This window comes from Saccoglossus kowalevskii, chromosome 5 (assembly GCF_978046115.1).
Source record: "Saccoglossus kowalevskii chromosome 5, keSacKowa6.1, whole genome shotgun sequence".
Classification (NCBI taxonomy): Eukaryota; Metazoa; Hemichordata; class Enteropneusta; family Harrimaniidae; genus Saccoglossus; species Saccoglossus kowalevskii.
In genome coordinates, this window is record NC_140645.1 from 1,179,886 (window position 1) to 1,203,974 (window position 24,089).

Here is a 24,089-nt window from a genome sequence, read left to right on the forward strand (position 1 = left end):
TAGGTTTACAAAATTTAGGCCTCACATGTTATCAAAATGTCATCATACAGGTATTAATACATACTCCATCATTTGTTACCTATATTCTGTGCAAGTCTAAAAATCACTTGTGCAAAAAAGATCAGTCATGCATACATGTATTATGTGATTTTAAGCATTTTTACCTTGCCCGTACCATTAAAGATGGAAGGGAAAGGTATATTAAGGGAAAAATTTTGTCCGGCGTTGTCGTCGTCGTCGTCGTCGTTGTCGTCGTCGTCGTTAATAATTGTTATTGTGTGCATAATAACTTTACTAATTCTATTCAAAACTTTATCAAACTTGGTCACCTTATTCATCAGTATAAAGTCTTCCCTGAGTTTGAACAACAGATGTCCTGTATGAAAATATCATGAAAAAATTGAGAAAATCTGATAAAATATTTTGACTGTTTCTACTTGACTGATCACTGGTGATACACATCAAAGGTCACTGATCTCAGTGGAAATATGCATTGTTGTATGAAGCAAATGATTTATCTTGTAATAATATCCTTGGTAATGTATCTCAGAATCCCATACTGGGTTTCAAAACCAACTCATGGAGAGATTGCACAGTCTGATACACATTTGCAAACCTACCAATAAAATCTTTACAGAAAACAAGATGTCAGAAAATCAATATAAGCACTGCTATGAACTGGGTGCCAAACTTTGATCAAGATCTGAAGCTAATAGAAAATCTGTTTAGTCAAAAGTTATCAAATCAAAAACAATACATAAAAAATACATTAAAAGCAAAACATTTCATCCACATTTTAAAAAGAAAATTATTCTAAAATATATGTATTCTGTATTTGACAAACAGTTCATTCGACAAATGAAAACTCACAGGAATATGTTTCAGTTATTAGAACAGAATGATAGTTTTTATAATACTAGTTTAAAAATGCACTTCAGAGATTGCAGTGTTTGAAGATGTAGTTTCTTAGGAGGCAACAGTACTGTTGACTTCTCCCTCCACTGGACACCAACTATTTAAGTTGATTTGCATACAAAGCAGAGCTTGCAACATGATAGCTATTCATAAAGGGTGTTTTTTTTTTTACTTTTCATATAATACAGTTGTCAAAATTTGAGTGGGAAAATGATGGCCAAAAGGTAATAAAATATCTCCCAGAAAGATCTTGTATTTGCTAAATAATACCGAAGCCTACCATGTATAACTTCATTATAAGATGCTCTCACTAAATACAAAATTTAGTTCACATCATGTTGCTGTGTGTAAATTTTCAACCCATCTTTTCATACTACTTTTGTAAGGGGTGATTAAGAGCCATCGGTTTTTACAAAATTTTACAATATTTTCAGTTATAAAATGATTTCCACCTGAATTTTGGTTTCTATTTGTGTAAACTTCTAATGCATTCAGGGATGACAATTTACTCACCATGTAGTGTGCATTCTAAATTTTGTATTCAAATTCCATGGCTTGTATGGTAATCCCTAAATAAAACTTGCATGACAGCAACTTTTGCACATGAAAAAAGCTAAAACAGGAAAAAATATGACATTTTTAAATTGGGATTTTTTGCATTTACACCGTTTTGTGAAATAGACGACACTTCCAGCAAGTAGCATGCACATTCCTTGCGGTAAATTTTCTCTCAAAATGTGCAATAATATCAACATTTTATGGCAATAATTAATTTGGTCATTACTTTCCCTATTTTAATCAGTTGATCATACACTCACAATCATCACAGTGTTGTGATCAGTTTATTCAGTTTGGGATCACAGGTCTTTCTAGTGCCAGGCATAAAACCTTGCTTCGGTGTCTAGATTCAGACTAACCACTTTATAATACATCATATACAAGATAAAAGTCACAGTAAACTGTGAATTCTAAAGAAGGATTCTGGCAAGAAAACACAATCCTGTTTAATCACGAACTACCTGGATCAGTGTTCATGAACTCTGATGGTTTATGCAAAACAGATGATCTATGGAGTCTTTGCTACATGCTCAAATAATTATGATTTCCCTTTAATTTGTGTGTGTTCAAAGCTGTCAAGCAGACATGAAAATGACTACACTCATTTAAAAATAAAGAATATTGCATAAAAGTTCTATACCAGTAACTTGTATGATTTCTTAACTATGTGTGTTCAGTGATGAGACTCGAATATGGTTCATATTGGATGCTATAAGTAATGCTGGTTTAATGTTTGGAAAGAAAACATTGGAAGAAAAAAAGCCATGTCAAGATAAAACAGTGACTGATCAGCAAATAAAAGCACTACCAGAAGAGTTTGAATCTACACCTTATTGTGAATTAGTAAGTGAATTTGATACCTTACATTATGTTAGATTGTGTTTATATATTATGTGCAGTTTTTATCATTTTATGACAATTAAAATCTGTGACTACTTAAAATTAGGACCTATGAATTGATCCCTGTGCATGTGTTCAAACCTAGACATGCCTGGATTGATTACATTCAAACTTCACACATACATCATACATAATATTATACATATGCACATCAATTTGTTTCACAATCTGAGTCAAGATGGTCGAATGGCGGCCATTTTTGTACTGAAAAAATCATCAAAATCAAGCATTTCTCTGCTGTTTAAAGTTGGATTTTGTTCAAACTTGGTGCATACATTGGACAATACAGGGCTTGGAAATTTGTTGTTCATGGACAGATTTTGTTCAAATTTGGTACATACATTAGGCATTATGGTCCCTGATGCATGTCATTATGTCTTTCAGATCGAATACAAAATGGCAGACTGGTGGCCATTTTTTTTAATGAAAGTGATCCAGAGCCATATCTCTGACATGCTTTGACTGTTGTCAAATTTAATATATTCATTATACATCATGTCATAGATATACAGATTAATTAATGCTGTTCAAGAGCAATATCTCTCAGTATGGACAAGTACTCATACTATATTACTATACTATGGCATGTCACAGTGGCTGTGATTATAGTAATGGCATGTCACAGTGGCTGTGATTATAGTAATGGCATGTCACAGTGGCTGTGATTATAGTAGTGGCATGTCACAGTGGCTGTGATTATAGTAATGGCATGTCACAGTGGCTGTGATTATAGTAATGGCATATCACAGTAGCTGTGATTATAGTAATGGCATGTCACAGTGGCTGTGATTATAGTAATGGCATGTCACAGTGGCTGTGATTATAGTAATGGCATGTCACAGTGGCTGTGATTATAGTAATGGCATGTCACAGTGGCTGTGATTATAGTAGTGGCATGTCACAGTGGCTGTGATTATAGTAGTGGCATGTCACAGTGACTGTGATTATAGTAGTGGCATGTCACAGTGGCTGTGATTATAGTAGTGGCATGTCACAGTGGCTGTGATTATAGTAATGGCATGTCACAGTGGCTGTGATTATAGTAGTGGCATGTCACAGTGGCTGCGATTATATTAATGGAATGTCACAGTGGCTGTGATTATAGTAATGGCATGTCACAGTGGCTGTGATTATAGTAGTGGCATGTCACAGTGGCTGTGATTATATTAATGGCATGTCACAGTGGCTGTGATTATAGTAATGGCATGTCACAGTGGCTGCGATTATAGTAATGGCATGTCACAGTAGCTGTGATTATAGTAATGGCATGTCACAGTGGCTGTGATTATAGTAATGGCATGTCACAGTGGCTGCGATTATAGTAATGGCATGTCACAATGGCTGTGATTATAGTAGTGGCATGTCACAGTGGCTGTGATTATATTAATGGCATGTCACAGTGGCTGTGATTATAGTAATGGCATGTCACAGTGGCTGTGATTATAGTAATGGCATGTCACAGTAGCTGTGATTATAGTAATGGCATGTCACAGTGGCTGTGATTATAGTAATGGCATGTCACAGTGGCTGCGATTATAGTAATGGCATGTCACAGTGGCTGTGATTATATTAATGGCATGTCACAGTGGCTGTGATTATATTAATGGCATGTCACAGTGGCTGTGATTATAGTAATGGCATGTCACAGTGGCTGTGATTATAGTAATGACATGTCACAGTGGCTGTGATTATAGTAATGGCATGTCACAGTGGCTGTGATTATAGTAGTGGCATGTCACAGTGGCTGTGATTATAGTAATGGCATGTCACAGTGGCTGTGATTATAGTAGTGGCATGTCACAGTGGCTGCGATTATATTAATGGAATGTCACAGTGGCTGTGATTATAGTAATGGCATGTCACAGTGGCTGTGATTATAGTAGTGGCATGTCACAGTGGCTGTGATTATATTAATGGCATGTCACAGTGGCTGTGATTATAGTAATGGCATGTCACAGTGGCTGCGATTATAGTAATGGCATGTCACAGTAGCTGTGATTATAGTAATGGCATGTCATAGTGGCTGTGATTATAGTAATGGCATGTCACAGTGGCTCCGATTATAGTAATGGCATGTCACAATGGCTGTGATTATAGTAGTGGCATGTCACAGTGGCTGTGATTATATTAATGGCATGTCACAGTGGCTGTGATTATAGTAATGGCATGTCACAGTGGCTGTGATTATAGTAATGGCATGTCACAGTAGCTGTGATTATAGTAATGGCATGTCACAGTGGCTGTGATTATAGTAATGGCATGTCACAGTGGCTGCGATTATAGTAATGGCATGTCACAGTGGCTGTGATTATATTAATGGCATGTCACAGTGGCTGTGATTATATTAATGGCATGTCACAGTGGCTGTGATTATAGTAATGGCATGTCACAGTGGCTGTGATTATAGTAATGACATGTCACAGTGGCTGTGATTATAGTAATGGCATGTCACAGTGGCTGTGATTATAGTAGTGGCATGTCACAGTGGCTGTGATTATAGTAATGGCATGTCACAGTGGCTGTGATTATAGTAGTGGCATGTCACAGTGGCTGTGATTATAGTAGTGGCATGTCACAGTGGCTGTGATTATAGTAATGGCATGTCACAGTGGCTGTGATTATAGTAATGGCATGTCACAGTGGCTGTGATTATAGTAATGGCATGTCACAGTACATGTAGCTGTGATTATAGTAATGGCATGTCACAGTGGCTGTGATTATAGTAATGGCATGTCACAGTGGCTGTGATTATAGTAATGGCATGTCACAGTGGCTGTGATTATATTAATGGCATGTCACAGTGGCTGTGATTATATTAATGGCATGTCACAGTGGCTGTGATTATATTAATGGCATGTCACAGTGGCTGTGATTATATTAATGGCATGTCACAGTGGCTGTGATTATAGTAATGGCATGTCACAGTGGCTGTGATTATAGTAATGGCATGTCACAGTGGCTGTGATTATAGTAATGGCATGTCACAGTAGCTGTGATTATAATAATGGCATGTCACAGTGGCTGTGATTATAGTAATGACATGTCACAGTGGCTGCGATTATAGTAATGGCATGTCACAGTGGCTGTGATTATAGTAATGGCATGTCACAGTGGCTGTGATTATAGTAATGGCATGTCACAGTGGCTGTGATTATAGTAGTGGCATGTCACAGTGGCTGTGATTATAGTAATGGCATGTCACAGTGGCTGTGATTATAGTAATGGCATGTCACAGTGGCTGTGATTATAGTAGTGGCATGTCACAGTGGCTCTGATTATAGTAATGGCATGTCACAGTGGCTGTGATTATATTAATGGAATGTCTCAGTGGCTGTGATTATAGTAATGGCGTGTCACAGTGGCTGTGATTATAGTAATGGCATGTCACAGTGGCTGTGATTATAGTAATGGCATGTCACAGTGGCTGTGATTATAGTAATGGCATGTCACAGTGGCTGTGATTATAGTAATGGCATGTCACAGTGGCTGTGATTATATTAATGGCATGTCACTGGCTGTGTTTATAGTAATGGCATGTCACAGTGGCTGTGTTTATAGTAATGGCATGTCACAGTGGCTGTGATTATAGTAATGGCATGTCACAGTGGCTGTGATTATATTAATGGCATGTCACAGTGGCTGTGATTATAGTAATGGCATGTCACAGTGGCTGTGATTATAGTAGTGGCATGTCACAGTGGCTGTGTTTATAGTAATGGCATGTCACAGTGGCTGTGTTTATAAGTAATGGCATGTCACAGTGGCTGTGATTATAGTAGTGGCATGTCACAGTGGCTGTGATTATAGTAATGCAATGTCACAGTGGCTGTGATTATATTAATGGAATGTCACAGTGGCTGTGATTATATTAATGTCACAGTGGCTGTGATTATATTAATGTCACAGTGGCTGTGATTATATTAATGGCATGTCACAGTGGCTGTGTTTATAGTAATGGCATGTCACAGTGGCTGTGATTATATTAATGGCATGTCACAGTGGCTGTGTTTATAGTAATGGCTTGTCACAGTAGCTGTAATTATAGTAATGGAATGTCACAGTGGCTGTGATTATATTAATGGCATGTCACAGTGGCTGTGATTATAGTAATGGAATGTCACAGTGGCTGTGATTATATTAATGGCATGTCACAGTGGCTGTGATTATAGTAATGGAATGTCACAGTGGCTGTGATTATGTTAGTGGCATGTCACAGTGGCTGTGATTATATTAATGGAATGTCACAGTGGCTCTGATTATAGTAATGGCATGTCACAGTGGCTGTGATTATATTAATGGAATGTCACAGTTGTTCTGATTATAATAATGGCATGTCACAGTGGCTGTGATTATATTAATGGAATGTCACAGTGGCTCTGATTATAATAATGGCATGTCACAGTGGCTGTGATTATATTAATGGAATGTCACAGTGGCTATGATTATAGTAATGGCATGTCACAGTGGCTCTGATTATATTAATGGAATGTCAGTGGCTCTGATTATAGTAATGGCATGTCACAGTGGCTGTGATTATAGTAATGGAATGTCACAGTGGCTGTGATTATAGTATTTATATGGCATGTCACGGTGGCTGTGATTATAGTAATGGCATGTTACAGTGGCTGTGATTATAGTAATGGCATGTCACAGTGGCTGTGTTTAAATTAATGGCATGTCACAGTAGCTGTGATTATAGTAATGGAATGTCACAGTAGCTGTGATTATATTAATGGCATGTCACAGTAGCTGTGATTATAGTAATGGAATGTCACAGTAGCTGTGATTATATTAATGGCATGTCACAGTAGCTGTGATTATATTAATGGAATGTCACAGTAGCTGTGATTATAGTAATGGAATGTCACAGTAGCTGTGATTATAGTAATAGCATTTCACAGTGGATGTGATTATATTAATGGAATGTCACAGTGGCTGTGATTATGTTAATGGCATGTCACAGTGGCTGTGATTATATTAATGGAATGTCACAGTGGCTGTGATTATAGTAATGGAATGTCACAGTGGCTCTGATTATAATAATGGCATGTCACAGTGGCTGTGATTATATTAATGGAATGTCACAGTGGCTATGATTATAGTAATGGCATGTCACAGTGGCTCTGATTATATTAATGGAATGTCAGTGGCTCTGATTATAGTAATGGCATGTCACAGTGGCTGTGATTATATTAATGGAATGTCACAGTAGCTGTGATTATTTTAATGGCATGTCACAGTAGCTGTGATTATATTAATGGAATGTCACAGTGGCTGTGATTATAGTAATGGCATGTCACAGTGGCTGTGATTATCGTAATGGAATGTCACAGTAGCTGTGATTATATTAATGGAATGTCACAGTGGCTGTGATTATAGTAATGGCATGTCACAGTGGCTGTGATTATAGTAATGGAATGTCACAGTAGCTGTGATTATTTTAATGGCATGTCACAGTAGCTGTGATTATAGTAATGGAATGTCACAGTAGCTGTGATTATATTAATGGAATGTCACAGTAGCTGTGATTATAGTATTGGCTTGTCACAGTGGCTGTGATTATATTAATTTAATGGAATGTCACAGTAGCTGTGATTATAGTAATGGAATGTCACAGTGGCTGTGATTATAGTAATGGAATGTCACAGTGGCTGTGATTATAGTAATGACATGTCACAGTGGCTATGATTATAGTAATGGCATGTCACAGTGGCTGTGATTATAGTAATGGCATGTCACAGTGGCTGTGATTATAGTAATGGTGCTGTATAAGATATAAAATATGGCTTACAATTTTTAAATGTTCATTGACATACATTTACTGAATGGGAAAGCATTTTTCATTTCAGGAGGGTGCATGTGCAGCCAGTGTAACTGGTGTGGAATTAGAGTCACTCATATCAGCAATAAAAGATTTATTTCCTGAGTTAGGAGAAGGATTTATTGAGGTAAGTTTGTGCATTTCAAAGTGTCTTCAGCACAGATATGCCTGTGTCAATTCAGAGACAGTATCTTCAATCGTGCCACTATGTTTACCTGCTATCAAAACTTAAGTTTAGCTGATACCGGAAGTGTATTACCCGCTATCATATCAAGGTTGTGTTATTGCTTTTCCATCTCAAGTACCACTCACCATATTTAAACACTTTGGTACACAAGTATTCTGAGATCCATATTCATAACCTCATTTTCATAAATTAGGTAATTTTTACTGCAGATATTTCAGTTCAATGAGTTTGGTGGAACCATATATGCTCTGACAAAAAACACATGGTTCATAAGCCACAAATCTCTTTTCTAGAATAAAAATTCTTGAGTGAGTTATTATAATTTCTCTGAATCAAAATTTGCATCTCAAAGGCTTTTTGTTAAATGCTGTAAAATATTTTATTTTTATTAAAAGACTATTTGAGTGTTTTGTATGAAGTTTATTTCCAATGATTTTCTATGAGCACTGGAATGCTTATAGGAAATGGGTATATTCACTGGATTTTATATTTGCTGTATCATCACTTCAGCACAATGGGTGAAAATAAAGTATTTTACAGTAGGTGAGTCTAAAATTGTTTTCTATTTTTCCAAGGTATGCTTAGAAGAATATAATTATGATAGTGAAAAAATAATAAATGATTTATTAGAAGATAAACTGATGTCATCATTGCAGGAGTTAGACAGAACAATGGCTAGGTGAGGTGAAACATGTGTTCAGTAAATGTGGTGACACAGTGGTCTGCTGAATGGTCAGTGTGGTGAAACAGTGGTCTGGTGAATGGTCAGTGTGGTGAAACAGTGGTCTGGTGAATGGTCAGTGTGGTGAAACAGTGGTCTGGTGAATGGTCAGTGTGGTGAAACAGTGGTCTGGGGAATGGTCAGTGTGGTGACACAGTGGTCTGGTGAATGGTCAGTCTGAAGAAACAGTGGTCTGGTGAATGGTCAGTCTGGTGAAACAGTGGTCTGGTGAATTGTCAGTGTGGTGACACAGTGGTCTGGTGAATGGTCAGTGTGGTGACACAGTGGTCTGGTGAATGGTCAGTGTGGTGACACAGTGGTCTGGTGAATGGTCAGTGTGGTGAAACAGTGGTCTGGTGAATGGTCAGTGTGGTGACACAGTGGTCTGGTGAATGGGCAGTGTGGTGACACAGTGGTCTGGTGAATGGTCAGTGTGGTGAAACAGTGGTCTGGTGAATGGTCAGTGTGGTGACACAGTGGTCTGGTGAATGATCAGTGTGGTGAAACAGTGGTCTGGTGAATGGTCAGTGTGGTGACACAGTGGTCTGGTGAATGGTCAGTGTGGTGACACAGTGGTCTGGTGAATGGTCAGTGTGGTGACACAGTGGTCTGGTGAATGGTCAGTGTGGTGAAACAGTGGTCTGGTGAATGGTCAGTGTGGTGACACAGTGGTCTGGTGAATGGGCAGTGTGGTGACACAGTGGTCTGGTGAATGGTCAGTGTGGTGAAACAGTGGTCTGGTGAATGGTCAGTGTGGTGACACAGTGGTCTGGTGAATGATCAGTGTGGTGAAACAGTGGTCTGGTGAATGGTCAGTGTGGTGACACAGTGGTCTGGTGAATGGTCAGTGTGGTGACACAGTGGTCTGGTGAATGGTCAGTGTGGTGACACAGTGGTCTGGTGAATGGTCAGTGTGGTGAAACAGTGGTCTGGTGAATGGTCAGTGTGGTGACACAGTGGTCTGGTGAATGATCAGTGTGGTGAAACAGTGGTCTGGTGAATGGTCAGTGTGGTGACACAGTGGTCTGGTGAATGGTCAGTGTGGTGACACAGTGGTCTGGTGAATGGTCAGTGTGGTGACACAGTGGTCTGGTGAATGGTCAGTGTGGTGACACAGTGGTCTGGTGAATGGTCAGTGTGGTGACACAGTGGTCTGGTGAATGGTCAGTGTGGTGAAACAGTGGTCTGGTGAATGGTCAGTGTGGTGACACAGTGGTCTGGTGAATGGTCAGTGTGGTGACACAGTGGTCTGTTGAATGGTCAGTGTGGTGAAACAGTGATCTGGTGAATGGTCAGTGTGGTGAAACAGTGGTCTGGTGAATGGTCAGTGTGGTGACACAGTGGTCTGATGAATGGTCAGTGTGGTGACACAGTGGTCTGGTGAATGGTCAGTGTGGTGACACAGAGGTCTGATGAATCGTCAGTGTGGTGGAACAGTGGCCTGGTGAATGGTCAGTGTGGTGGAACAGTGGTCTGGTGAATGGTCAGTGTGGTGACACAGTGGTCTGGTGAATGGTCAGTGTGGTGAAACAGTGGTCTGGTGAATGGTCAGTGATGACACAGTGGTCTGGTGAATGGTCAGTGTGGTGAAACAGTGGTCTGGTGAATAGTCAGTGTGGTGAAACAGTGGTCTGGTGAATGGTCAGTGTGGTGAAACAGTGGTCTGGTGAATGGTCAGTGTGGTGAAACAGTGATCTGGTGAATGGTCAGTGTGGTGAAACAGTGGTCTGGTGAATGGTCAGTGTGATGAAACAGTGGTTTGGTGAGTGGTCAGTGTGGTGAAACAGTGGTCTGGTGAATGGTCAGTGTGGTGAAACAGTGATCTGGTGAATGGTCAGTGTTGTGACACAGTGGTCTGGTGAATGGTCAGTGTGGTGAAACAGTGATCTGGTGAATGGTCAGTGTTGTGACACAGTGGTCTGGTGAATGGTCAGTGTGGTGAAACAGTGATCTGGTGAATGGTCAGTGTGGTGACACAGTGGTCTGGTTAATGGTCAGTGTGGTGAAACAGTGATCTGGTGAATGGTCAGTGTGATGAAACAGTGGTCTGGTGAGTGGTCAGTGTGGTGAAACAGTGGCCTGGTGAATGGTCAGTGTGGTGAAACAGTGGTCTGGTGAATGGTCAGTGTGGTGACACAGTGGCCTGGTGAATGGTCAGTGTGATGAAAGAGTGGTCTGGTGAGTGGTCAGTGTGGTGAAACAGTGGCCTGGTGAATGGTCAGTGTGGTGAAACAGTGGTCTGGTGAGTGGTCAGTGTGGTGAAACAGTGGTCTGGTGAATGGTCAGTGTGGTGAAACAGTGGTCTGGTGAGTGGTCAGTGTGGTGAAACAGTGGCCTGGTGAATGGTCAGTGTGGTGAAACAGTGGTCTGGTGAGTGGTGAGTGTGGTGAAACAGTGGCCTGGTGAATGGTCAGTGTGGTGAAACAGTGGCCTGATGAATGGTCAGTGTGGTGAAACAGTGGCCTGGTGAATGGTCAGTGTGATGAAACAGTGGTCTGGTGAGTGGTCAGTGTGGTGAAACAGTGGCCTGGTGAATGGTCAGTGTGGTGAAACAGTGGTCTGGTGAATGGTCAGTGTGGTGAAACAGTGGCCTGGTGAATGGTCAGTGTGATGAAACAGTGGTCTGGTGAGTGGTCAGTGTGGTGAAACAGTGGCCTGGTGAATGGTCAGTGTGGTGAAACAGTGGTCTGGTGAATGGTCAGTGTGGTGAAACAGTGATCTGGTGAATGGTCAGTGTGGTGACACAGTGGTCTGGTGAATGGTCAGTGTGGTGAAACAGTGGTCTGGTGAATGGTCAGTGTGGTGAAACAGTGATCTGGTGAATGGTCAGTGTGGTGCAACAGTGGCCTGGTGAATGGTCAGTGTGGTGAAACAGTGGTCTGGTGAATGGTCAGTGTGGTGAAACAGTGGCCTGGTGAATGGTCAGTGTGATGAAACAGTGGTCTGGTGAGTGGTCAGTGTGGTGAAACAGTGGCCTGGTGAATGGTCAGTGTGGTGAAATAGTGGTCTGGTGAATGGTCAGTGTGGTGACACAGTGGTCTGGTGAATGATCAGTGTGGTGAAACAGTGGTCTGGTGAATGGTCAGTGTGGTGACACAGTGGTCTGGTGAATGGTCAGTGTGGTGACACAGTGGTCTGGTGAATGGTCAGTGTGGTGACACAGTGGTCTGGTGAATGGTCAGTGTGGTGACACAGTGGTCTGGAGAATGGTCAGTGTGGTGAAACAGTGGTCTGGTGAATGGTCAGTGTGGTGACACAGTGGTCTGGTGAATGATCAGTGTGGTGAAACAGTGGTCTGGTGAATGGTCAGTGTGGTGACACAGTGGTCTGGTGAATGGTCAGTGTGGTGACACAGTGGTCTGGTGAATGGTCAGTGTGGTGACACAGTGGTCTGGTGAATGGTCAGTGTGGTGACACAGTGGTCTGGTGAATGGTCAGTGTGGTGAAACAGTGGTCTGGTGAATGGTCAGTGTGGTGACACAGTGGTCTGGTGAATGGTCAGTGTGGTGACACAGTGGTCTGGTGAATGGTCAGTGTGGTGACACAGTGGTCTGTTGAATGGTCAGTGTGGTGAAACAGTGATCTGGTGAATGGTCAGTGTGGTGAAACAGTGGTCTGGTGAATGGTCAGTGTGGTGACACAGTGGTCTGATGAATGGTCAGTGTGGTGAAACAGTGGTCTGGTGAATGGTCAGTGTGGTGAAACAGTGGTCTGGTGAATGGTCAGTGTGGTGACACAGTGGTCTGGTGAATGGTCAGTGTGGTGAAACAGTGGTCTGGTGAATGGTCAGTGGTGACACAGTGGTCTGGTGAATGGTCAGTGTGGTGAAACAGTGATCTGGTGAATGGTCAGTGTGGTGAAACAGTGGTCTGGTGAATGGTCAGTATGGTGACACAGTGGTCTGGTGAATGGTCAGTGTGGTGAAACAGTGATCTGGTGAATGGTCAGTGTGGTGACGCAGTGGTCTGGTGAATGGTCAGTGTGGTGACACAGTGGTCTGTTGAATGGTCAGTGTGGTGACACAGTGGTCTGGTGAGTGGTCAGTGTGGTGACACAGTGGTCTGGTGAATGGTCAGTGTGGTGAAACAGTGGTCTGGTGAATGGTCAGTGTGGTGAAACAGTGGTCTGGTGAATGGTCAGTGTGGTGACACAGTGGTCTGGTGAATGGTCAGTGTGGTGAAACAGTGATCTGGTGAATGGTCAGTGTGGTGAAACAGTGGTCTGGTGAATGGTCAGTGTGGTGACACAGTGGTCTGATGAATGGTCAGTGTGGTGGAACAGTGGTCTGGTGAATGGTCAGTGTGGTGAAACAGTGGTCTGGTGAATGGTCAGTGTGGTGACACAGTGGTCTGGTGAATGGTCAGTGTGGTGAAACAGTGGTCTGGTGAATGGTCAGTGGTGACACAGTGGTCTGGTGAATGGTCAGTGTGGTGACACAGTGGTCTGGTGAATGGTCAGTGTGGTGAAACAGTGGTCTGGTGAATGGTCAGTGTGGTGAAACAGTGGTCTGGTGAATGGTCAGTGGTGACACAGTGGTCTGGTGAATGGTCAGTGTGGTGACACAGTGGTCTGGTGAGTGGTCAGTGTGGTGAAACAGTGGCCTGGTGAATGGTCAGTGTGGTGAAACAGTGGTCTGGTGAATGGTCAGTGTGGTGAAACAGTGATCTGGTGAATGGTCAGTGTGGTGACACAGTGGTCTGGTGAATGGTCAGTGTGGTGAAACAGTGGTCTGGTGAATGGTCAGTGTGGTGAAACAGTGATCTGGTGAATGGTCAGTGTGGTGAAACAGTGGTCTGGTGAATGGTCAGTGTGGTGAAACAGTGGTCTGGTGAATGGTCAGTGTGGTGAAACAGTGGTCTGGTGAATGGTCAGTGTGGTGAAACAGTGATCTGGTGAATGGTCAGTGTGGTGAAACAGTGGTCTGGTGAATGGTCAGTGTGATGAAACAGTGGTCTGGTGAATGGTCAGTGTGGTGAAACAGTGGTCTGGTGAATGGTCAGTGTGGTGAAACAGTGATCTGGTGAATGGTCAGTGTTGTGACACAGTGGTCTGGTGAATGGTCAGTGTGGTGAAACAGTGATCTGGTGAATGGTCAGTGTGGTGAAACAGTGATCTGGTGAATGGTCAGTGTGGTGACACAGTGGTCTGGTTAATGGTCAGTGTGGTGAAACAGTGATCTGGTGAATGGTCAGTGTGATGAAACAGTGGTCTGGTGAGTGGTCAGTGTGGTGAAACAGTGGCCTGGTGAATGGTCAGTGTGGTGAAACAGTGGTCTGGTGAATGGTCAGTGTGGTGACACAGTGGCCTGGTGAATGGTCAGTGTGATGAAAGAGTGGTCTGGTGAGTGGTCAGTGTGGTGAAACAGTGGCCTGGTGAATGGTCAGTGTGGTGAAACAGTGGTCTGGTGAGTGGTCAGTGTGGTGAAACAGTGGTCTGGTGAATGGTCAGTGTGGTGAAACAGTGGTCTGGTGAGTGGTCAGTGTGGTGAAACAGTGGCCTGGTGAATGGTCAGTGTGGTGAAACAGTGGTCTGGTGAGTGGTGAGTGTGGTGAAACAGTGGCCTGGTGAATGGTCAGTGTGGTGAAACAGTGGCCTGATGAATGGTCAGTGTGGTGAAACAGTGGCCTGGTGAATGGTCAGTGTGATGAAACAGTGGTCTGGTGAGTGGTCAGTGTGGTGAAACAGTGGCCTGGTGAATGGTCAGTGTGGTGAAACAGTGGTCTGGTGAATGGTCAGTGTGGTGAAACAGTGGCCTGGTGAATGGTCAGTGTGATGAAACAGTGGTCTGGTGAGTGGTCAGTGTGGTGAAACAGTGGCCTGGTGAATGGTCAGTGTGGTGAAACAGTGGTCTGGTGAATGGTCAGTGTGGTGAAACAGTGATCTGGTGAATGGTCAGTGTGGTGACACAGTGGTCTGGTGAATGGTCAGTGTGGTGAAACAGTGGTCTGGTGAATGGTCAGTGTGGTGAAACAGTGATCTGGTGAATGGTCAGTGTGGTGCAACAGTGGCCTGGTGAATGGTCAGTGTGGTGAAACAGTGGTCTGGTGAATGGTCAGTGTGGTGAAACAGTGGCCTGGTGAATGGTCAGTGTGATGAAACAGTGGTCTGGTGAGTGGTCAGTGTGGTGAAACAGTGGCCTGGTGAATGGTCAGTGTGGTGAAACAGTGGTCTGGTGAATGGTCAGTGTGGTGAAACAGTGATCTGGTGAATGGTCAGTGTGGTGACACAGTGGTCTCGTGAATGGTCAGTGTGGTGAAACAGTGGTCTGGTGAATGGTCAGTGTGGTGAAACAGTGATCTGGTGAATGGTCAGTGTGGTGAAACAGTGGTCTGGTGAATGGTCAGTGTGATGAAACAGTGGTCTGGTGAATGGTCAGTGTGGTGAAACAGTGGTCTGGTGAATGGTCAGTGTGGTGAAACAGTGATCTGGTGAATGGTCAGTGTTGTGACACAGTGGTCTGGTGAATGGTCAGTGTGGTGAAACAGTGATCTTGTGAATGGTCAGTGTGGTGAAACAGTGATGGGGTGAATGGTCAGTGTGGTGACACAGTGGTCTGGTTAATGGTCAGTGTGGTGAAACAGTGATCTGGTGAATGGTCAGTGTGATGAAACAGTGGTCTGGTGAGTGGTCAGTGTGGTCAAACAGTGGCCTGGTGAATGGTCAGTGTGGTGAAACAGTGGTCTGGTGAATGGTCAGTGTGGTAACACAGTGGCCTGGTGAATGGTCAGTGTGATGAAAGAGTGGTCTGGTGAGTGGTCAGTGTGGTGGAACAGTGGTCTGGTGAATGGTCAGTGTGGTGAAACAGTGGTCTGGTGAATGGTCAGTGTGGTGACACAGTGGTCTGGTGAATGGTCAGTGTGGTGAAACAGTGGTCTGGTGAATGGTCAGTGGTGACACAGTGGTCTGGTGAATGGTCAGTGTGGTGACACAGTGGTCTGGTGAATGGTCAGTGTGGTGAAACAGTGGTCTGGTGAATGGTCAGTGTGGTGAAACAGTGGTCTGGTGAATGGTCAGTGGTGACACAGTGGTCTGGTGAATGGTCAGTGTGGTGACACAGTGGTCTGGTGAGTGGTCAGTGTGGTGAAACAGTGGCCTGGTGAATGGTCAGTGTGGTGAAACAGTGGTCTGGTGAATGGTCAGTGTGGTGAAACAGTGATCTGGTGAATGGTCAGTGTGGTGACACAGTGGTCTGGTGAATGGTCAGTGTGGTGAAACAGTGGTCTGGTGAATGGTCAGTGTGGTGAAACAGTGATCTGGTGAATGGTCAGTGTGGTGAAACAGTGGTCTGGTGAATGGTCAGTGTGGTGAAACAGTGGTCTGGTGAATGGTCAGTGTGGTGAAACAGTGGTCTGGTGAATGGTCAGTGTGGTGAAACAGTGATCTGGTGAATGGTCAGTGTGGTGAAACAGTGGTCTGGTGAATGGTCAGTGTGATGAAACAGTGGTCTGGTGAATGGTCAGTGTGGTGAAACAGTGGTCTGGTGAATGGTCAGTGTGGTGAAACAGTGATCTGGTGAATGGTCAGTGTTGTGACACAGTGGTCTGGTGAATGGTCAGTGTGGTGAAACAGTGATCTGGTGAATGGTCAGTGTGGTGAAACAGTGATCTGGTGAATGGTCAGTGTGGTGACACAGTGGTCTGGTTAATGGTCAGTGTGGTGAAACAGTGATCTGGTGAATGGTCAGTGTGATGAAACAGTGGTCTGGTGAGTGGTCAGTGTGGTGAAACAGTGGCCTGGTGAATGGTCAGTGTGGTGAGACAGTGGTCTGGTGAATGGTCAGTGTGGTGACACAGTGGCCTGGTGAATGGTCAGTGTGATGAAAGAGTGGTCTGGTGAGTGGTCAGTGTGGTGAAACAGTGGCCTGGTGAATGGTCAGTGTGGTGAAACAGTGGTCTGGTGAGTGGTCAGTGTGGTGAAACAGTGGTCTGGTGAATGGTCAGTGTGGTGAAACAGTGGTCTGGTGAGTGGTCAGTGTGGTGAAACAGTGGCCTGGTGAATGGTCAGTGTGGTGAAACAGTGGTCTGGTGAGTGGTGAGTGTGGTGAAACAGTGGCCTGGTGAATGGTCAGTGTGGTGAAACAGTGGCCTGATGAATGGTCAGTGTGGTGAAACAGTGGCCTGGTGAATGGTCAGTGTGATGAAACAGTGGTCTGGTGAGTGGTCAGTGTGGTGAAACAGTGGCCTGGTGAATGGTCAGTGTGGTGAAACAGTGGTCTGGTGAATGGTCAGTGTGGTGAAACAGTGGCCTGGTGAATGGTCAGTGTGATGAAACAGTGGTCTGGTGAGTGGTCAGTGTGGTGAAACAGTGGCCTGGTGAATGGTCAGTGTGGTGAAACAGTGGTCTGGTGAATGGTCAGTGTGGTGAAACAGTGATCTGGTGAATGGTCAGTGTGGTGACACAGTGGTCTGGTGAATGGTCAGTGTGGTGAAACAGTGGTCTGGTGAATGGTCAGTGTGGTGAAACAGTGATCTGGTGAATGGTCAGTGTGGTGCAACAGTGGCCTGGTGAATGGTCAGTGTGGTGAAACAGTGGTCTGGTGAATGGTCAGTGTGGTGAAACAGTGGCCTGGTGAATGGTCAGTGTGATGAAACAGTGGTCTGGTGAGTGGTCAGTGTGGTGAAACAGTGGCCTGGTGAATGGTCAGTGTGGTGAAACAGTGGTCTGGTGAATGGTCAGTGTGGTGAAACAGTGATCTGGTGAATGGTCAGTGTGGTGACACAGTGGTCTCGTGAATCGTCAGTGTGGTGAAACAGTGGTCTGGTGAATGGTCAGTGTGGTGAAACAGTGATCTGGTGAATGGTCAGTGTGGTGAAACAGTGGTCTGGTGAATGGTCAGTGTGATAAAACAGTGGTCTGGTGAATGGTCAGTGTGGTGAAACAGTGGTCTGGTGAATGGTCAGTGTGGTGAAACAGTGATCTGGTGAATGGTCAGTGTTGTGACACAGTGGTCTGGTGAATGGTCAGTGTGGTGAAACAGTGATCTGGTGAATGGTCAGTGTGGTGAAACAGTGATGTGGTGAATGGTCAGTGTGGTGACACAGTGGTCTGGTTAATGGTCAGTGTGGTGAAACAGTGATCTGGTGAATGGTCAGTGTGATGAAACAGTAGTCTGGTGAGTGGTCAGTGTGGTGAAACAGTGGCCTGGTGAATGGTCAGTGTGGTGAAACAGTGGTCTGGTGAATGGTCAGTGTGGTAACACAGTGGCCTGGTGAATGGTCAGTGTGATGAAAGAGTGGTCTGGTGAGTGGTCAGTGTGGTGAAACAGTGGCCTGGTGAATGGTCAGTGTGGTGAAACAGTGGTCTGGTTAATGGTCAGTGTGGTGAAACAGTGATCTGGTGAATGGTCAGTGTGATGAAACAGTGGTCTGGTGAATGGTCAGTGTGGTGAAACAGTGGTCTGGTGAATGGTCAGTGTGATGAAACAGTGGTCTGGTGAGTGGTCAGTGTGGTGAAACAGTGGCCTGGTGAATGGTCAGTGTGGTGAAACAGTGGTCTGGTGAATGGTCAGTGTGGTGAAACAGTGATCTGGTGAATGGTCAGTGTGGTGACACAGTGGTCTCGTGAATGGTCAGTGTGGTGAAACAGTGGTCTGGTGAATGGTCAGTGTGGTGAAACAGTGATCTGGTGAATGGTCAGTGTGGTGAAACAGTGGTCTGGTGAATGGTCAGTGTGATGAAACAGTGGTCTGGTGAATGGTCAGTGTGGTGAAACAGTGGTCTGGTGAATGGTCAGTGTGGTGAAACAGTGATCTGGTGAATGGTCAGTGTTGTGACACAGTGGTCTGGTGAATGGTCAGTGTGGTGAAACAGTGATCTGGTGAATGGTCAGTGTGGTGAAACAGTGATGTGGTGAATGGTCAGTGTGGTGACACAGTGGTCTGGTTAATGGTCAGTGTGGTGAAACAGTGATCTGGTGAATGGTCAGTGTGATGAAACAGTAGTCTGGTGAGTGGTCAGTGTGGTGAAACAGTGGCCTGGTGAATGGTCAGTGTGGTGAAACGGTCTGGTGAATGGTCAGTGTGGTAACACAGTGGCCTGGTGAATGGTCAGTGTGATGAAAGAGTGGTCTGGTGAGTGGTCAGTGTGGTGAAACAGTGGCCTGGTGAATGGTCAGTGTGGTGAAACAGTGGTCTGGTTAATGGTCAGTGTGGTGAAACAGTGATCTGGTGAATGGTCAGTGTGATGAAACAGTGGTCTGGTGAATGGTCAGTGTGGTGAAACAGTGGCCTGGTGAATGGTCAGTGTGATGAAACAGTGGTCTGGTGAGTGGTCAGTGTGGTGAAACAGTGGCCTGGTGAATGGTCAGTGTGGTGAAACAGTGGTCTGGTGAATGGTCAGTGTGGTGAAACAGTGATCTGGTGAATGGTCAGTGTGGTGACACAGTGGTCTCGTGAATGGTCAGTGTGGTGAAACAGTGGTCTGGTGAATGGTCAGTGTGGTGAAACAGTGATCTGGTGAATGGTCAGTGTGGTGAAACAGTGGTCTGGTGAATGGTCAGTGTGATGAAACAGTGGTCTGGTGAATGGTCAGTGTGGTGAAACAGTGGTCTGGTGAATGGTCAGTGTGGTGAAACAGTGATCTGGTGAATGGTCAGTGTTGTGACACAGTGGTCTGGTGAATGGTCAGTGTGGTGAAACAGTGATCTTGTGAATGGTCAGTGTGGTGAAACAGTGATGGGGTGAATGGTCAGTGTGGTGACACAGTGGTCTGGTTAATGGTCAGTGTGGTGAAACAGTGATCTGGTGAATGGTCAGTGTGATGAAACAGTGGTCTGGTGAGTGGTCAGTGTGGTGAAACAGTGGCCTGGTGAATGGTCAGTGTGGTGAAACAGTGGTCTGGTGAATGGTCAGTGTGGTAACACAGTGGCCTGGTGAATGGTCAGTGTGATGAAAGAGTGGTCTGGTGAGTGGTCAGTGTGGTGGAACAGTGGTCTGGTGAATGGTCAGTGTGGTGAAACAGTGGTCTGGTGAATGGTCAGTGTGGTGACACAGTGGTCTGGTGAATGGTCAGTGTGGTGAAACAGTGGTCTGGTGAATGGTCAGTGGTGACACAGTGGTCTGGTGAATGGTCAGTGTGGTGACACAGTGGTCTGGTGAATGGTCAGTGTGGTGAAACAGTGGTCTGGTGAATGGTCAGTGTGGTGAAACAGTGGTCTGGTGAATGGTCAGTGGTGACACAGTGGTCTGGTGAATGGTCAGTGTGGTGACACAGTGGTCTGGTGAGTGGTCAGTGTGGTGAAACAGTGGCCTGGTGAATGGTCAGTGTGGTGAAACAGTGGTCTGGTGAATGGTCAGTGTGGTGAAACAGTGATCTGGTGAATGGTCAGTGTGGTGACACAGTGGTCTGGTGAATGGTCAGTGTGGTGAAACAGTGGTCTGGTGAATGGTCAGTGTGGTGAAACAGTGATCTGGTGAATGGTCAGTGTGGTGAAACAGTGGTCTGGTGAATGGTCAGTGTGGTGAAACAGTGGTCTGGTGAATGGTCAGTGTGGTGAAACAGTGGTCTGGTGAATGGTCAGTGTGGTGAAACAGTGATCTGGTGAATGGTCAGTGTGGTGAAACAGTGGTCTGGTGAATGGTCAGTGTGATGAAACAGTGGTCTGGTGAATGGTCAGTGTGGTGAAACAGTGGTCTGGTGAATGGTCAGTGTGGTGAAACAGTGATCTGGTGAATGGTCAGTGTTGTGACACAGTGGTCTGGTTAATGGTCAGTGTGGTGAAACAGTGATCTGGTGAATGGTCAGTGTGATGAAACAGTGGTCTGGTGAGTGGTCAGTGTGGTGAAACAGTGGCCTGGTGAATGGTCAGTGTGGTGAAACAGTGGTCTGGTGAATGGTCAGTGTGGTGACACAGTGGCCTGGTGAATGGTCAGTGTGATGAAAGAGTGGTCTGGTGAGTGGTCAGTGTGGTGAAACAGTGGCCTGGTGAATGGTCAGTGTGGTGAAACAGTGGTCTGGTGAGTGGTCAGTGTGGTGAAACAGTGGTCTGGTGAATGGTCAGTGTGGTGAAACAGTGGTCTGGTGAGTGGTCAGTGTGGTGAAACAGTGGCCTGGTGAATGGTCAGTGTGGTGAAACAGTGGTCTGGTGAGTGGTGAGTGTGGTGAAACAGTGGCCTGGTGAATGGTCAGTGTGGTGAAACAGTGGCCTGATGAATGGTCAGTGTGGTGAAACAGTGGCCTGGTGAATGGTCAGTGTGATGAAACAGTGGTCTGGTGAGTGGTCAGTGTGGTGAAACAGTGGCCTGGTGAATGGTCAGTGTGGTGAAACAGTGGTCTGGTGAATGGTCAGTGTGGTGAAACAGTGGCCTGGTGAATGGTCAGTGTGATGAAACAGTGGTCTGGTGAGTGGTCAGTGTGGTGAAACAGTGGCCTGGTGAATGGTCAGTGTGGTGAAACAGTGATCTGGTGAATGGTCAGTGTGGTGACACAGTGGTCTGGTGAATGGTCAGTGTGGTGAAACAGTGGTCTGGTGAATGGTCAGTGTGGTGAAACAGTGATCTGGTGAATGGTCAGTGTGGTGCAACAGTGGCCTGGTGAATGGTCAGTGTGGTGAAACAGTGGTCTGGTGAATGGTCAGTGTGGTGAAACAGTGGCCTGGTGAATGGTCAGTGTGATGAAACAGTGGTCTGGTGAGTGGTCAGTGTGGTGAAACAGTGGCCTGGTGAATGGTCAGTGTGGTGAAACAGTGGTCTGGTGAATGGTCAGTGTGGTGAAACAGTGATCTGGTGAATGGTCAGTGTGGTGACACAGTGGTCTCGTGAATGGTCAGTGTGGTGAAACAGTGGTCTGGTGAATGGTCAGTGTGGTGAAACAGTGATCTGGTGAATGGTCAGTGTGGTGAAACAGTGGTCTGGTGAATGGTCAGTGTGATAAAACAGTGGTCTGGTGAATGGTCAGTGTGGTGAAACAGTGGTCTGGTGAATGGTCAGTGTGGTGAAACAGTGATCTGGTGAATGGTCAGTGTTGTGACACAGTGGTCTGGTGAATGGTCAGTGTGGTGAAACAGTGATCTGGTGAATGGTCAGTGTGGTGAAACAGTGATGTGGTGAATGGTCAGTGTGGTGACACAGTGGTCTGGTTAATGGTCAGTGTGGTGAAACAGTGATCTGGTGAATGGTCAGTGTGATGAAACAGTGGTCTGGTGAGTGGTCAGTGTGGTGAAACAGTGGCCTGGTGAATGGTCAGTGTGGTGAAACAGTGGTCTGGTGAATGGTCAGTGTGGTAACACAGTGGCCTGGTGAATGGTCAGTGTGATGAAAGAGTGGTCTGGTGAGTGGTCAGTGTGGTGAAACAGTGGCCTGGTGAATGGTCAGTGTGGTGAAACAGTGGTCTGGTTAATGGTCAGTGTGGTGAAACAGTGATCTGGTGAATGGTCAGTGTGATGAAACAGTGGTCTGGTGAGTGGTCAGTGTGGTGAAACAGTGGTCTGGTGAATGGTCAGTGTGATAAAACAGTGGTCTGGTGAATGGTCAGTGTGGTGAAACAGTGGTCTGGTGAATGGTCAGTGTGGTGAAACAGTGATCTGGTGAATGGTCAGTGTTGTGACACAGTGGTCTGGTGAATGGTCAGTGTGGTGAAACAGTGATCTGGTGAATGGTCAGTGTGGTGAAACAGTGATGTGGTGAATGGTCAGTGTGGTGACACAGTGGTCTGGTTAATGGTCAGTGTGGTGAAACAGTGATCTGGTGAATGGTCAGTGTGATGAAACAGTGGTCTGGTGAGTGGTCAGTGTGGTGAAACAGTGGCCTGGTGAATGGTCAGTGTGGTGAAACAGTGGTCTGGTGAATGGTCAGTGTGGTAACACAGTGGCCTGGTGAATGGTCAGTGTGATGAAAGAGTGGTCTGGTGAGTGGTCAGTGTGGTGAAACAGTGGCCTGGTGAATGGTCAGTGTGGTGAAACAGTGGTCTGGTGAGTGGTCAGTGTGGTGAAACAGTGGTCTGGTGAATGGTCAGTGTGGTGAAACAGTGGTCTGGTGAGTGGTCAGTGTGGTGAAACAGTGGCCTGGTGAATGGTCAGTGTGGTGAAACAGTGGTCTGGTGAGTGGTCAATGTGGTGAAACAGTGGCCTGGTGAATGGTCAGTGTGGTGAAACAGTGGCCTGGTGAATGGTCAGTGTGGTGAAACAGTGGTCTGGTGAGTGGTCAGTGTGGTGAAACAGTGGCCTGATTAATGGTCAGTGTGGTGAAACAGTGGCCTGGTGAATGGTCAGTGTGATGAAACAGTGGTCTGGTGAGTGGTCAGTGTGGTGAAACAGTGGCCTGGTGAATGGTCAGTGTGGTAAAACAGTGATCTTGTGAATGGTCAGTGTGATGAAACAGTGGTCTGGTGAGTGGTCAGTGTGATAAAACAGTGGCATGATGAGTGGTCAGTGTGGAGAAACACTGGAATGCTTAATTAGTCAATGTATTGAAACACTGCTGTAGTCAGTGTGATGAAACAGAGACCTAGTGAGTGGTCAGTGTGGAGAAACACTGGAATGCTTAATTAGTCAATGTATTGAAACACTGTTGTAGTCAGTGTGATGAAACAGTGGTCTGGTGAATGGTCAGTGTGGTGACACAGTGGTCTGGTGAATGGTCAGTGTGGTGAAACAGTGGTCTGGTGAATGGTCAGTGTGGTGAAACAGTGGTCTGGTGAATGGTCAGTGTGGTGACACAGTGGTCTGGTGAATGGTCAGTGTGGTGACACAGTGGTCTGGTGAATGGTCAGTGTGGTGACACAGTGGTCTGTTGAATGGTCAGTGTGGTGAAACAGTGATCTGGTGAATGGTCAGTGTGGTGAAACAGTGGTCTGGTGAATGGTCAGTGTGGTGACACAGTGGTCTGATGAATGGTCAGTGTGGTGAAACAGTGGTCTGGTGAATGGTCAGTGTGGTGAAACAGTGGTCTGGTGAATGGTCAGTGTGGTGACACAGTGGTCTGGTGAATGGTCAGTGTGGTGAAACAGTGGTCTGGTGAATGGTCAGTGGTGACACAGTGGTCTGGTGAATGG

General features: G+C 45.2%; 1 protein-coding gene across 1 annotated transcript in view; it reads left to right on the forward strand.

The window, feature by feature from the left end:
* The window catches only part of LOC144360400 (activating signal cointegrator 1 complex subunit 2-like), a 275,599-nt gene that overhangs the window by 162,323 nt on the left and 89,187 nt on the right, over positions 1-24,089 (forward strand). Inside the window, exons 11-13 of the mRNA XM_085499036.1 lie at positions 2,151-2,316; positions 8,223-8,321; positions 8,957-9,060. Of these exons, the coding sequence (XP_085355162.1) occupies positions 2,151-2,316; positions 8,223-8,321; positions 8,957-9,060 (369 nt within the window). The remainder of the gene's footprint in view (positions 1-2,150; positions 2,317-8,222; positions 8,322-8,956; positions 9,061-24,089) is intronic.